This window comes from Kryptolebias marmoratus, linkage group LG4 (genome assembly GCF_001649575.2).
Source record: "Kryptolebias marmoratus isolate JLee-2015 linkage group LG4, ASM164957v2, whole genome shotgun sequence".
Lineage (NCBI taxonomy): Eukaryota > Metazoa > Chordata > Actinopteri > Cyprinodontiformes > Rivulidae > Kryptolebias > Kryptolebias marmoratus.
This window is the reverse complement of record NC_051433.1, coordinates 17,464,544-17,480,972: the sequence shown is the minus strand read 5'-3', so window position 1 is coordinate 17,480,972 and position 16,429 is coordinate 17,464,544. Positions and strand designations below refer to the sequence as shown.

Here is a 16,429-nt window from a genome sequence, read left to right as displayed (position 1 = left end):
AAATGACTTTCAGCTGTAACCCAACAAATCTTTAGACCATTATCTATAAAACTGACAATGTTTTATGGCCATTTTTTGTAATTTTAAGGTCAGTTAGCTGTGGCGGCCATCTTGAACTGAGCTGACTCCAGATTTTAAACAGTTGTAAGTGTGCATCAAATAATTACTTTCTGAGTTTCATTCAAATCTGTTCCTTTGTTGTTGAAAAGACATCACAAACAACACACACAGGCATTTACATGATAAAAATAAAATAAAGTCATTATATAAGTTATACAGAATTTTTTACTATGAGTGCTTTTACTTACTTTCAGTAAGTATAGTTTGCTTATTAAACTTATTTATACTCCTCATTGTGTGTTTGCACAATTAGGTCACAGTATCTCCTACTGATGAGCAAATAAACTGCAAACAGTTACTTAAAAATATTGATGTAAGAACAACCACAGGAACACAGTTATACAGTCACACAGTTTATTGAAATTATTTATATAAACTATTCTTATCCCCTGACACTCTGAACATTCCAGCTTTAACAGAAGCTTATAAAATGAATGCAGAAACAGTTCCCCTGCTGCCTTTGTTTTGGCGTCTCTGGCTTTCTGTTCGCTCAAACGTTAGAGCTTTTAAGATTCTTGCTGATCAGTGATGCAAATTCATGGGTCCAGTTCATTAAGATTTTGTTCAAGAATTTTCTAAGTGCAGACATTCCACTGAAATGGGTTAAATCAGAGACATAGTGGCTTTAAAAGTTCCTCAAAAAAATAAGAAAAGACATTTTTGGAGACATTATTACAGTAGCTTCATTGGAAATACAGTGTTTTTGTTGGATTGAGGTGTGTGTGTGTGTGTGTGTGATTCAGTCTTTGTACCTTATGTCCTGTAACACTGTAAAAAATCAAACATATACAGGTTTCAAATGGCTTTAATGTTGGCCTTTTTAAAAAAAATGTAAACTCTTTATTACTTCCACAATGTCTCATAACAACCCCCTCAATAGACAAAAATCATTGACAAATTAACAAATATTAAAGCAAAATGACATCTGATTGCCTTTTGCAGAGCCTTATAAAAAAACCACGAAGAGAAAAAAAAAGATACTAAGTGTAAATATATAAAAAGAAAAAAACAATAATGCATCTAATTTTGCAATAATGCAAATAGTGCTTTGCGAGTTTAAATCAGTGCATACTCAGCGGAATATCGATACTTGGAGTTTGGATTTTATGTTTTTGTTGAAACAGCTGCAGGACTCAGTGGTGCACAGCTGTTCTCTCAGTGAGCTTAATGCTGGAAAATATCTCCCATCAACATTTTTAAAGTATACATTAGTTTTATACAGTAATAGTTGCATACAGTAATGACTGTAATATTGGTCCTGTATGTCATCCAGTCTCAACACTAGTCAGGTTACATCTGCTCTGCGATAACAAGAAATTAAGACCTCATTATTTTTACCGCTAAATTTGTCAAATGATTAGGAGTAGATTTTGAAAAAGTCAAAGGCCAGTGGAACACTATTGGGTTAAAATGATAAGATTGAATAAGGTTAATTAGATGGAGGAGCACCAGCATTCTTTAGATTCACAGGTTTTTATTAAAAACTCTGATGTGGCAACAATTAAAAGACCACTGGATCTGTGACTTTTACTATAGCCTGTTCACACTGACATTTAACGTAAAAAAAACAAGTAGGGTTTTTTTTTTCTGCTTCCAGCTATTAGCTAGTATTAATCATCCTGTCAGTTAAATGGTCTCAGATCTGTAAAATGCATGAACTTTAAATTAAAATGGACCAAACATCTATAAAGGCTGATGAGTTGCTGTGTAACATTATTAGAAAAGCAGAGGTTTTACCAAAAATCCTGATTTTATTTAATTGTTTTTTTCTGGGCAGCCAGCCCACATCCCGTGTGTGTGTACTCTCTCAGTGCACCATGTTGGCTGTGCAAACGTCATCTTACCTCACAAGTTTACCAGTCTTTTTCAGTTCCTGCAATCCTACAATTACTTTCAGTACCTTCTGTCCTTAAGGGCACAGGATGAAGTATTTTCATGTAGCACATTCTGTATATGGATAAATATTTAGCATCAATCACATTGAAGGCCTTTATTTTTAATTTATGCCAACAAGTACAGTAAACTCTACTACTGTCCACATCTGCTACAAATATGCACTTACTGACTTACAGTAAATCCAACAGGTCGGTGTTGAAACTGATAAAAAAAAGCCCCATATCTTATGAAATGTCTTTATAGATTTGTCAGCCAAAAAGAAGTCTTGATCCAAATCTACATCTCACTGAAAATCTATTCCTCTTGGAGCACGAATGATAGAGAAAATCATTCTCACCGTTTTCGGTGTCCCTTAGTGCCATTAATGCCACTCTGATCTGAAATTACTCAGGCATAAAAAAAAAAGCCACAGTTTTCTCTTTTTCCCATATTGTCACAAACTGCGTTAAAAATAGTCAGTTACATGGCAGTGCAATTAGTTGCCAAAGGTCACACATCATCATCGTCGTCATCATTCTGCCTCAGCCTCGTCTCGTTACCCCGTCCTCTCTGGCTCCCTCTTTGAGGAAGACGACCAACTGGATCCCGACAAAGCATGTACTGTTTCCAGATTTTCTGGAAGGCTGTGCGAAATTTCTTTATCCGGAAAGCATAAACGATGGGGTTGACGGCTGAGTTGCCGTGTGAGAGGATGATAGCAATGTAAATGAGGAACACTGGGATGTTGCAGTCAGGGCAGAAGAGAGTGATGCAGTTGTGGATGTGAAGTGGAAGCCAGCTGACCGCGAAGAGGAACAGAACGAGGGCTAAAGACTTGGCTAATTTAAGTTCCTTCCCAAAGTAACGCCTTGGATCTGTGTGGCTTGCTGTCACCTGCAATGAGAGTTAAAACAAGATGATCATCAGTGTTTAAACTAGTTGGTTTATGCTGCTTAAATGTTAACAAAATGATTGATTTATGTTGACCCAAAATAAAAAGCGGGACGTTGTACCTTTTTGTTGAGCTGCTTGTGGATCATGTAGAAAATCTCCAGGTAGATGGCCAGCATGAGCAGCAGGGGGGGCAGCACCCAGCCAAAGAAGTTGAAGTAGACCATGTAGTCCATGCTGATGACTGTCTCAAACTCACAGGTCACCACAAGGTCTTCAGTTATCAAGGTGCCATTGGCGAGGAGACGCTGCAGGTTATTCCAGCCCAACATCGGCATGAGACCCACAATGATGGACACCAGCCAACACAATAACACCGCTGTCCCAGCTCGCCGAGGGGTCACCACTCGCTTGTAACTATGGCAACAAGGGAGAAGATGAGGTATTGAAAAGAAAGTCTCTGTGGACAGATACAGCATGACTGAGAGTGTGCTGCTAAAGTTTCACTATGTCTTATCTAGCAGGACAAGAGGGGCATTTTATCAGAGCTGCCTGGACAGTGTTATGTCCAATTTAAGAACAGCTTGTACTACTTTTAGATTCTATGTAATGGTTCAGCATGTCCTCTATAGGACAACACTGAAAGCTAGACATTACAAAGCTAGGCTTCATAACATAATGGCCTAAAAAAGGCAGACTCTTCAAATACATGGAAGAATGTCCTCTGGTCAGATAAAACTAAAACTGTTTCAAACACCACATCATCATAAGAACACCATTCCCACAGTGAATCATAATTTAGGGTGGATAATCATGTGTGGATGTTTCATTCTTCCAGAAAAATGAGAGTGGGATGTAGGATCGCCTTAAGTAAATACTGCTAAAGCCATAGTTGCAAATTGCAACTAATTGCAAAAGAACCGTGGTTTTAAATTGCTATTTTCAATCAAAATACAATTTTATTTAACTTTAATCAGAAATATTTGTCTTCTGCTGATATATATTTTAAATAAAACATAAAAAAGATTGCTGAGACTAGAGACTAACAGGGCCTTGTTTTTTCCATAACTAAACCCAAAAAAGCAAAAATGCTAAACCATTTCCAATAGATACACAGTTTATAAGATTTTATTTTTATCATTTTGATTGTGTCACTTTGAGTTTATAGACATTATTTAGATCTTAAAGCAGGGGTGTAACTTTGTTTTTTTGTTGATGTTGTTCCCAAAAGTCTCCTTAAAACACTTTCTGGGTAATCTGAGGGCAAATACATGTAATGTAAAGTAACAACATATCTCTGAACACAGCACATTTTACTGCATGCAATCCAGATAAACAGAATGTCATTTGGTTAATAATCTGATTATTAGTAAGCAAATCAACTCGTTTAAATTTCATTCAAATCCACAATTTAGCAATATGTGCAATTTAGCAAAAAGTGCAGCAGCTGTGTTTGTTACTGTGAGTGCAATAAAAAAAATTGTGTCAGGATTCAATACTTTCTTGCATTACATAAATTAACGACATGGCAAAATGACAAATAGGTTTGCACCTCACACATAAACACCAGTTTAGCTCTGGGTCGACTGCTGCCTCAGAGGAGCATCAGAAACTTTGAACCCGTCAGTCTATCACTGCACACCAGTGCTCAATAAAGACACATCAAAGCTGTCTTAACAGTGTTGAATGAAAAGAGCTTCTTGAGGCAAATTAGAACGAGCATATGAAGTGGAAGGAAGAATGTGAAGACCATTCTTCGCCAGGACCCTGCTGTCACTCTGCTGGTTCTACAACACCGAACTGCTGAGCTCAAGCACACGCTGATGTGAGCGGAGCTGCTTCTGTGTGGATAAAAGCAGGAGAGGAACAGAGGTGGCTAAACAAGGATGCTTTTTGGTTTATTTGTTTTTTACTGGAAATGCACAACTGGTGTGTGAAAAATGAGAGGAGAACCCTCGGCAGGAGGGCTCCAGTTTTTTCAGAAAAGGTTCAATGAACCAAGGTGAGGAAATGTCACATTAGTTAAAATAAATAAATAATGTAACTGTAATGCTACAAAGCTGAGAAACATTTCTTCCAATCCAGTTTTCTTTAAATCAGGAATATGTGGTTATTTTAGCTTTCTGGTTCCATTTGTTTAGGATTAAACAACATAGTTAGAATCCTTCAGACAACCAAGAAAACAAAGCAAAAAGTACAATAAAAGTGGTGTCTTTTTCAACCAAATGGATCTCAAGAGGACTCCATGCCTCAGACGTTAAAACCCCCTTGGATAGAAATATACTTATGAGCTAATAAATTGGCCTAGACAAATCCATCTCAAGGCAATATCTAGCTTAAGTTTGCTAATGATTGGCGACATTAAGCAGCCTGAATCTACTTGACACAAAGACCCTGTAGGTCTCAGGCAGCTGAGTGTGTTTTGTGCCTTTTAAATCCAACATATGATGTAACAGTAATATCCACTCTTTACAAAGTTACTTCGCTTTTTTCTTCCTCCTACATAAAATTTTTTGGAAGCCGGTCAGTAGCAAATTAAATCATTTCTGCATTTCAGAAGAGGAAACTGGGAGTTGTTGTAATTGTTGATATCCACACTGGTCTGTGAGTTATTCAGCTCATTCTGTCAGGTGGTTTATTTACCTCAACTGAGTCAATAATTTAAAAAAGATTAATAAAGATTTTGAGACAAAAGGGATGACCAGTCATTATCAGTAATACACAAGGCGTTTCTCTTTTTTTTTTTATCAAAGTTGCATGTTGTAATCTCACAGTGAGACTCAGGAAAACTTAAAGACATCCCAACATTTGTATTTGTTCTCTTTTTGTAATTTTTCTGCCCCTTAATGTCCTTGAGACTGAGTTTGTGATATAAAGTGTGCACACTGAAAGAGCCTAATAAGGTTGAGGCAGGCAAACAACACAGAGCAAAAGAAGTAAATAAAGTAAAAGGAGATCCTGGCTCAAGTACGTCTTTATGACATAAATAATTTTTTATCTCGACCTGTGGAATCTGACTCCTGCAGCTGCTGGTAAAAGACTTTTGCTGTCTGCCTGCATACAGATCAGCTCTCCATCTGCCAAGGTTTGCTTTCAGGATTTTGACTGTTGTCTGTCCATCACTCACTGCCTCTCTCAGGCATTTCAATCCTCGTCTTCCACCTGCAAATCCTGGCCAAGCCCCTTACACCAGCATGGCATGGGAAATTTTCAAATCACAGACCATTCTTATCATTAAGCCTCGGCTCCAAACACCTCAGCTATAAAAAGCAATCGGTGCTTAAACTGTATCCCTCCAGAGTAACCTGGGGAGGGGGGTGCAGGGACAGGGAGAGGGGGAAAGGGAGGAATCAGTTAATGGCTTAAATTACAACGAGACAGTTAATGAAATTATCGCTTGTCAGAAATCTGAACATGTTGAGTGAGATGTTGGTGAACCACTCCATTGTGTTTGGTTTTATAAATTGACAAATTTGTTAATACGTGCTGTTGATTGTATCTCATCGTGCACCGTCAGCACTAATAAAAGAGGCCAGAGATATTCAGATGAACAAAGCTGATAATGTCACTCTTATAGTGCAACCTGTTTTAATGTCCCCTCATTGACAGAGTCGGCTGTGTGAAAAGTCTGTCAGCTTCTTTCTTTTTTTCTGTGTGTGTGTGTCTGTGTTTGTGTTTCCCAGCTTGACAAATTATGCAACCCATGAAGCAGCCACCATGAGCCTATTGACCAATCATGCATTCTGAGTCAAATGGCTCAAGCTGAAGTGAAACCGGACATTATTTTTTTTTTCAAATGCAGCGAATTTTAAAATCTCTTTGCCTGATAAAGAGTAAAGCCCGTTTAAAGAGCAGACAAAATATTATTAGCAGAATATTCAAAATCGAACTACTTTTTAAAATCTTTAAATGTTCATTGTTTAAATGCTTTGAGTCAGAGGACTGCAACTTGTGGCTCTGGGGCCACTCTGCAGCTCTTTGGGCCCTGTTCAGTGGTTCTTTGTAGCTTTGATTAAAAAAAAAAAAAGACTTGCATGGCCACGGTAGGGAAGGCTATCTGGCTGTTCTGCCTGCCAGTTTTCTGCAATGTGTAAATCAAATTTATTTAACAGAGAAAGACTAATTAGACATGAGCAAAAAAAAAAAAGATTTGATCAGTTTGAGGTGTTGTTTGTTAGCCTGTTTGACACTCCATTAGTTGATATTTCAGCAATGCTCTTCTCTGAAGCCCATTAAAAATGAAACTTTTCAGGCAAGTTGCTGAGGAGGAAATACAAATTTTAGTTTCTTTCAAAGCATCAAAATAAGGCATTCTGCAAAACTATAGTAAGTCTGGATGAGAATTTGAAGTAAAGACCCACCTTTTATAAAAAGTTGAAAGTTGAAGTAAACATCTGTCTTTATGAGAGGATATAATTCACAATTAAATGTCAAATTCTGCTAATGTTTATGTTCACTCAAACATCTTATTGGGATGCAATTAAAAGTAAGTATTACTTTTCCACAACTACACAAAGACTCCATAATTCAGTGTTTAAATTTTATCAAAGAGGGTTTACACGAAATGGGGTTTTTATCCTAGTAAATCCCAACAATTTACTATAGTCCTTTAACTGTATAGTGTAACAAAGTAGCTTTTTATATGCACTATTTCTTTTTTCTATGTCAATCCCCAGAAAAGGGCAGAAATAGCTCTTTTGGTTGTAAAAGTTGCAGACTCCTGTTTTAGGTGAAACTGTATCTTGCAAACCCATTTTTTCCAAGTACAGATTTTTGATAACACGAGTTAACTGGCGGTCCCTGATTCATTGCCACTTTACATTACAAGTATCATAAACCACATTAATGTGGCAGCTGATTATATTATGGTAAATTACGTCCGAAAGTGCCCCGGTAATGTGTAGACAGCTGGAGCCAACATTCCTGTAAGTGTCCTTGGTCCACGCGGCGGTGCAGACACAAAGGCTCCACAAAAATAAGGCAAGATATGTGTTTAAAGAAAATAATAATAATAATAATAATAACTTGAGTGGAATTCACCTTTAGGCCTACCTCATGGGGATTTTGACTCTCAGGTAGCGATCGATGGCGATGGCCAGCAGCGCCAGGATGGAACTTTGCGTGAGGACGAGCACCGTGCAGGCGAACAGCAGGCAGCTGTAGAAGTGCGTCTGGAGCCCGATGCTGATGGTGATGGCGAGCGGGATGACGAGAGCCCCCACCGCAATGTCAGCCAAGGCCAGGGAGACGATGAAGCAGAAGGTGGTGTCTCTCAGAGAGCGGTTGATCCGCACGGCCCACACCACCATCACGTTCCCGACCACCGAGGACACGGCGATCACCACCTCCATCCCGATGTAGAGCGCCTTGGACGGAGACACACCTGAAGTCATGATGCCGCCGGGTTGGATGAGTGTGTGCGCGCGCTCAGCCCGAACACGGCGAGGGGGGAGCTCCCTGTTTCAGTTTCAGGGCATCGACCGAGACACCCACACTTAGCTTCCTCATTTTTTTATATCTTAGTTTTTTTTTTTTATTATTATTTTAGTTGACACAGATCCTTCTTGAGAACCGGCTCGGATCGAGTCCGGGACACAGACAGTCTGGATGCGCTCCAGACGCAAAAACTTCACCGGCAGAACGAGTCTCTCTGTCTCCCCCCACCCCCTCCGCCCACCCACACCGAGATCAGAGACGGGATGACTCACGAACGGCACCCCGAGAGTGAACCAACAAGGCTGACATCCTCATTGTCGAGCATGTGTCGGAAAAATAAACAGAATTAAATCCCCAAATAGTGCCTGTTCCTGTAGATGTCTGAGTCATGTGGGTCATTGTGCCATCCGCCGTTCCATTAGGGTCAGGTTGGGTCTTAGCTGGAGGGAAAAAAAAACCCACAAATCTCCTTAATTTCTGGTAAAATAGAAATATGATGAAGCGGGCTTCAGTCCTTATCTTGTTTCTGCAAAGTCACATGTGTGACTGAGAGCTCGCCCTCTGTGGGAGTGGACACACTGAGTCTCAGGGAGGAGACTAGCAGCAGCTGATTTATATGACAGGTGCATCTCTCTCTAAAAATCTCTACATCCCCTCAAATATTCAGACCCCATAGTGCCTGAAGGCTCCCCAAAATGTGGTTATTTATCCACGTGTGTATTTGCGAAGTCTCCGATGTGACTTATAGGCTGAAATAATAAAGAGGTATAAGCCCTTTGATTCTCTGGAGAGGATGTACAGTAGAAAGAACAGAGATGAAGACGGATGGTTGTGTGTTTTGTGCAGAGGAGAGACAATAAAACAACACTGGACAACATGAGGTCAGCATCAGTGGGGAACCACACCGATGCAGACAAACAAACATAAAAACGCAAATGAAAAGTACGTTGCCTATAAATGTGTTTGAATAGGAATTCCCAGATTCACACGCATGCATATGGACTTCTTTTCCTTTGTGATCTGCGCTGTTTCTGGGCACAAATCTTTGTGACTTTCACCTTGGAGCGTTGAGAACAGAACCACTCCGACTACCTGTTAACAGATCGAAGATGATCAGTGTCAGAGCTTCCTCCTCTCACCTTGACGACAGTGAAGGTCCTTCCCCTGAGAGTGATTTAGGGTGGTCTTCACTCTCAATCATTCATGGGTCCCAACTCCTCAATGAGTTTCATATCGATCATTTTTTACCACACATGGGGAAAACCATCAAAAACTTATAGACACACGAACTGAAAGTGCTGACTGATGAGTGTTATTTTCTCAGAATTTGTTGGGTTTTTAAAGATAGTTTTCCAGCACTAAAAGGGGTTTTCATCTCCTTCCTTCTATAAAGCATTCCAACATTAAACATTTAAAGGATCTGGAGGAATTGCAGTGCAACGAGAGCCTGAGTGGACACTTGTGAACTCTGATCTATCAGATATTAATGTATGAAAAGCTGTCGATCATTGATAGAACCACACGGGCCAGGGATTCAACCCAAAAGTCAATCACTGCAACACAGAGTAACATTCAGGAATATCAATAACCCTTTATTGTGCAAATTAGGAGCATTATGTTAACTGTGCAAAAACAGCTTTCACTTCTTGCTCAGAGGCATCAGGATTATTACACTGCGGTAAGGTTCAACACATGAGTACTTTCTCTTTTGGAGGACATGAATGCAGTCTGCTCTGGACAAAAGGGGAAAGAACCATTCAGACTGTTATGAAGCTCAAAAGCGTCTATAAACTATATGACAACACTGATGTAATGGTTGCATTAATACAGACAAGGACATTGCAACATTTGCTGCATTTAAGCCTTTTGCAGAGAGATTATCCAAATATAGCACGTTCTGCACACATTACAAATGCATGACTGCAGAAGGAGACAATACCGCCCTGACTGCATTCTTCATTTGTCTTAAATTAGAGCGTGCGAATGCAAAAATAAAGACAGCTGTGACTTGAAAAATTTAAGGTGTGTTTTCTGGAAGAAAAGAAACGTAACACCTGAAATGTTTAATTGCCTTCAGTTCCTGTCACAAAAACAAAAAAATTGTGTTTCAGCATGCGTGGCAGGTCTGAAGTACAGAAAGTTCAGCATTTGACATCATCAGCTTCTTAAGACTGGATTGGTTATTTAGAAGAACTACACTAATTATTTTCTTTTTAGTTATATTTTCATACTTTTCCAAGTTTTCTCATTTCATGTTGTGTTTAGTGCAAAATGAGGCCTTTTTTTCCTTTAAGCTGCCAAAAGGAGTAAGTTTCTGTCCTGGCCTTTACAAGAAGCAGCATCTCCAAGCATATATTTTGTTTTTCCTCACTGGACTATATGACTATATGACACATAATTACATCTCTTGTACCATCTTTGAGAACGTGTTTTGGTCATGACTTTCCGAAATGTTCAACACTTGAAGTATCACCTGTTGTTGGGTCCAAAAGTCAGAAGAAACCTGTGATATTAAACAAATTATTAACATTCCTGTTTGGGATAATTTTATATTTTATTACAGTTTATGACAGGAATCAGTTGTATGTAATATTCATAAATGGATCTGCAGGATCACCAAGGATTTTGTCCTCTTTATTAATCTGAATGAGGCTGTTCCTTTGTGGTTCTGGGTGGTCTCCATCAGTGCTCTCCATTAAGCTCATAAAAATTTATATACAACAGAGAAAATGTGTTTAAAACTCATCAGAGTGATGGTGCTACAAACTCTGAATGTAGTAATGCTTGGGCTTTTATCTGAGCTTTTAAACATTGTTTGTCTACATCTCGGATTTTACAGTCCCACTGCTCTGTGTGTTGTGTGCAAATGAGCAGACTGTGGATTTACTTTACTCAGTCAATATTTCTCCAGATTTTAAAGATTTTATCACCACTGGTACAACTTTATATTCATGATGAATGGCTGTGGTTTCTGTGATTTATGCAGTAGTGACCTTCTGCACAAATTGTGACGAATGCTGTTGCAGACAGGGAAAGTCTCTGGAACATAATTATTCATATGATGACACACAAGTTCTCTTTTTTTATTAGGGAAGTGCATCGCTGCATACGCTGACAACAGGAAGGGACTCGTTTGATGATTTTTATCTTATTCGGAGTTTTACATGCTGCAGTGTAACGCAAGAAAGTATGCAAAAAAAAAAAAAAAACCCAAGCGTTCTAAATATCGCAGTCTGATGTGTTGAATTACACCTGAGAACAGTTTTTTTCGGCTCAAGGACAAATCAAGTCAAGGACTATATTTTTCACAGTGTTGCCCACTTCAGCTGCAGGTTTTCAGCACCTGTCTGCATTCCTAACACTGATCCAACAGGTGGAGGTGAACAGCATGAGAACTAAATCTGGAGGTGGTAACAGTGACTTAAAATGAAACTAGTGCTGAATCTGCTCTGCAGTCACACAACTGACTAAAGCGAGAATTAGTACCTGCGTTCAGACTAAATCTTGTCACAGGATGAGATAAGACTAATAAGAAAGATACTGTGACACTAAAAACAGTCCAACCTTAACTTAAAGTGATGCATTTCCATTCCGTGTCAGACTCATCATAGTTGGTAGATATTAACTTGTGTTTTCTCAGCTGTCTTTTTTTAAATCAAATGTGAAATGCTTTCAATTTGCGATTTATGATCACTCTGCTAAGTATTTATTTATTACCTGCACTGCTCAAGTCAGGACAGACACCACAGCCTGTTACGCTGGTGAGTGCAGAACTACTACACTGGACTGAAAGACAAAACACTCTTAACAGGGTAGCTCAGATCTTCTGAAGTGTGGTTCTGTGGAAATGTTATGGACAAAATAATATCTTACCTGTTGTAGATCCCTCTTTAGAAGAGTTCAGTTTAGAGAAATGGAGCTTTAATCTGACTCTAATCAAAAGCTAAAAGCTAGTCCGAGCACTGCCACCTTTACATGACTGTCCGTTTTTTTTAGATGATTATTTACACTGAAGAGTGTGTCAGCATGTGTTCTGTTGCTAACAACTTTTCCTGTGAAACACGTGCTGCAAAAATAATAATAATAATAATAATAATAATAATAATAATAATGTAAATAACTCCTTAATGTAAAAGTGGAAATGGTGTAAGGGTGATTACAGGGTGTTGGATAAATCGCCATAAAGATTATGAAATAGGAGTTGTTTTAGAGTGTAAGAAATCCACTCTGATTTTGGCTGTTTTGACTGGCTATTAGCTCATCAGTCCACTCAGAATGAAACTTTTTATTTCCCTAAAATGAGGTTGTTCAAAGAGCTACCCACCATGTATGAATGCACAGTGATGGGGAGGTTTTATAAAATCCTAAAGTTACTTTTGTCTAATTAATTAAAAAATGCTAGGACTGTTAGAGATTCCTGTGTTGTTCTGTATTGCATACAGTGTGTGATGCCTATATGTGTGTATGTGTGTCAAACAACTGTTGCTGTAAGGAGAAAAAAAAGTCAACCAAACCTAATAGACTTGGCTTAACACCTAGTCTTAAAACTTTTTGCTTTACTGAACAAGTCAAAGAACATCAGATCAAACCAACTCTTGATTTCTAAGAGCATTTTTTTTGTAATTTCTTTCAAAAAAAAAAAAAGAAAAAATGAAATGAGTCCTTATGAACTGGCTGAATGTGTCCCAGCTCCCAGTGAGCCTCATTGTGTTGCGTCTATGGTGGCTGTTGAAGCATGATAATTTAGGGAGGGAGAACGTGCAGCTCCTCATCAACTCTCTCCAGCTCTAAATGGAGGGAATTGTTCGCTTTACGGCCACAGTGAGCCTCATATTACAAGCACTTCATTTGCTGAAGGTCAAGGATGAAAAACTTCACGAGCTGCGGTGGAGAATTCTGCAAACAGTGGCTGATTTAAATTCATATTCCTGTGGCTACACAAATGTCAGCATAATGTAATGCTTATTTGTTAAGGCAGAACATTTAAACCAAATGAATCATTAAATAGAATTTTGGCATTTTGTTTGGGATAATAACTTTGAAATACATGCACGTATTACTAGAAGAACGAAATAACAGTCAAAGCCGCAACAGGCGTTAAATGGGGATGGTGGTTTTGGATCATTTCCATGGAGATGAGTACATTTAGTTTGAAATAGAAACTTGGTGCATTTTGCCTATTTAACCTGTTTACAAAATAAAAGTTTAACACAAGATCATTTCACAAAAATATGGGTCAAACATACTTAAACAATGTGCAAGAAATAATTATTCCAAACAGAAAACTTATTACCTGGGGTGGAAATGTTCGGTTGTTGTAAAGTTGCTATGTTTAATGTGGTGTTTGAACTTTGGGGAAAAAAGACAATTATGAAATGCTGATTAAGAACCAAAAATACGGTAGACATCTATGAGAAAAAACTTGAACAATTCATAGAGGATTCAGTTAAAAGTTGGATGGACCACTCGTCCACTGAGGTGAGTTTCGGCTTCAAGAGGAGAAGTTTAAGTATAATGGAGTCTTGTTTATGAGTGATGGAGCTGGACTGGAGAGTCAGGGCCGCGGGTGGTGCTCCTGTCTGTCATGGTGAAGAAAAAGCTGAATCAAAAGGCAAAGCGCTTGATTTACTGGTCCATCTACAGTCTAAACCTCACTTGTGGTCATGAGATTATGATGGACAAAACAAGATGTTGGTTGGACAGATGAACGGACAAACTCCACCTCAAAATTAGCTGTAAAAGAAGAAAAATTCCATGGAACAAACACCTGAACTGATCAAATGCTTTTAGGCTTTACTGCGGATATTTGTAGAGTCTGTGTGGACGAGCACCATATTTTACACAGCGGTCTGCAGGAGTAAAAGCTCGAGGGTGGACAACATCAAAATAAGATGAACTTCCTCAGAAGGCTGGCTCAGTCCTGGGGGTGGGGCTGAACTACTCGCAAGCGTTTGTGGGGAGACATCTTTGAAATTCTTCTCAGAATACAGATAAGAGTTCTGATCAGCCAGAGGAAGTCATTTTGCCACAGCCTAAAAGAGACAGAATCATTCTTCCTCTTTCTTCTGACATTTTAGAACAACCACTTCAGTCTTCAGTAGCTGTAAAAAAAAAGAAGGTTCCCTGCAGGGGTGAAAACTGTCTCATAGGAAGAAAGTCCTTTGTTTGCATTTCATCTGTGCAGGTTTTTCTAAGGGGAGTCTGCGTGCCCTCCCTTTGGTTCATCCTCTCTTTATGAGCCGAAACTGTCCCAGGAAGGTGTAAAAAATAAATGAACATTCACATTATTCAACTCGGAGGAAGGGTTTTTAACATGTCTCATCTGTTTAGTTTTCTTCACATCACAAATGGTTTGAGAAAAGATTCAAATACATTGACTGTGCAGCTCGTACATCATGTGAAACGTTCTCAGTGTTTACGTAATGACACATCATGTACATACTTTGTACTCGTGGTTGCATAATTTGTAGACTGTTGCAAACGTCCCCATACTAATCTGAAAAGCTGTTTCCTGTTTCACAATTTTTTCTGTAAAAAAAATTCAGAGATGCTTTACAGTTCCAGAAAACACTGAGTCACCACCTTTCTTACAGCTTTCATCCTCATTAGGTTTTAAACATATTCGTTTGTCTCATTTTAGTTATGCGCAAAGCTTATTTTTCCTTTTCACTGACTGTTTGGTCTCTTGAGGCCGATGACTGCCATCTGTAAATCAGTCATTCCTGAGAAAAGTCAACATCCTGCCATTTTTAATCGACATGGTGTGTTTCCAGATTTCTCATTTTTATAACAAATTCCACCCTTAAGACATGGTTTATATTATGAACTGCAAAATATTAATATATTTTTTTAAATCATATTACTGTTAATATTATGTCATAGAAACTTTTGTAAAAAAAAAAAAAAGGGTTTCAGTTACTGTTTCCTTTTTTATTAAATCTAACAACACCTTTTGTTTCTCTAAAATTGATAGATGGTTTTAGAGATTTCAACAACTCATTACCTAAAAGTGAAAATAAGAGGCATTGTTCATCAGTATATTTTTTCTGCAAAAGTCACCTCCTGTTTCTTTATATTTTGCTTCTAAGGAACCAGTTTTGAAAGTAGTCTTAATCAGTAATACTTTCGGTTTTTTAGGAGTCTTTCAACATTTTTCTTTGGTCAATGGCTTCTTTTTGATTTATTTTCTTGTACCGGATCTTTTTTTTTTTCTTTTAACTTACATATTTAGGGCAGCCATATTTTAAAATTAAAACAATATATTAAATTTTAGAGTGTAGTTGTATTAACTGAAGGATGAAGCAATTCTCAGATCATGTGTCATGTTTTTGTTGGATTTGTTTTACTTACATCACATTTAAGTCAAATTCAATTGTTATAGTTTTTTTTCCTAATTCTTTTGTGAGTTTTACAGTGCTCAAAGTGGTTAGTTCTTCACAATAAGATGGCTGCCAGTTCAAATCTCCGTTGTTTTGGGTTTTTTTCTGTGTGGAGTTGTTCTCTGCATACATAGAGTGAATAGGTTTCCTCCCACATGCCAAAAACATATATTTTAGGTTAACTGGAGATTTTAAATTGACCTTAGGTGTGAGTTTGCATAATTGGTCCTGTGATGGACTGGCGACCTCTCACCTGTTCACTGCTGGAGACAGGCACCAGCTTCCTGCAACCCTGAACAGGATTAATCAGGTCTCGAAAGTTAGTGAGAGAGAGGAGCTAACGGTGCTCTCTGCTTGTTCAGGTTCCTTCTTTTTTTTTTAGAGACACACTGCACACTATGCTGAAACATGCCCTGGTTTTGGCTTGTTTTTAGAAATCACCTTGTTGAAAAAATAATATTCTATGCTGGTCAAACTAGAGCAAGCTACTGGTAACAAAATGCCTTCAGATACAATTTACAATTGTTCTTTTGCTTAGTTGAGTTTAGACAAAACCACTGGATCATTCTTTGATTTTTTTTCACCCCATTTGAAGGGTACAACAGTGTTTTTCTTTTCCTACTCAAGGCAGGCAGTTACATTTTTCTTTAGAGAGTAGATTGTGAACTGTCCAAGACAACAGATCTTTCAGTTTCTTTAAATGAGACTGTAATGAAGGTCTTCATTAC

General features: G+C 38.3%; 1 protein-coding gene across 1 annotated transcript; it reads right to left on the bottom strand.

Moving 5' to 3' along the window:
* Positions 1-457: 457 nt before the first annotated feature.
* On the bottom strand, positions 458-8,850 carry LOC108246852 (adenosine receptor A1). Its single transcript, XM_017434592.3, has 3 exons — positions 7,939-8,850; positions 3,009-3,303; positions 458-2,889 (listed from the first exon to the last, which is right to left on the bottom strand). Exons 1-3 carry the CDS (start codon positions 8,277-8,279, stop codon positions 2,506-2,508), a joined length of 1,020 nt encoding a protein of 339 aa, XP_017290081.2. The 5' UTR covers positions 8,280-8,850; the 3' UTR covers positions 458-2,505.
* Between the last annotated feature and the right edge of the window lie 7,579 nt (positions 8,851-16,429).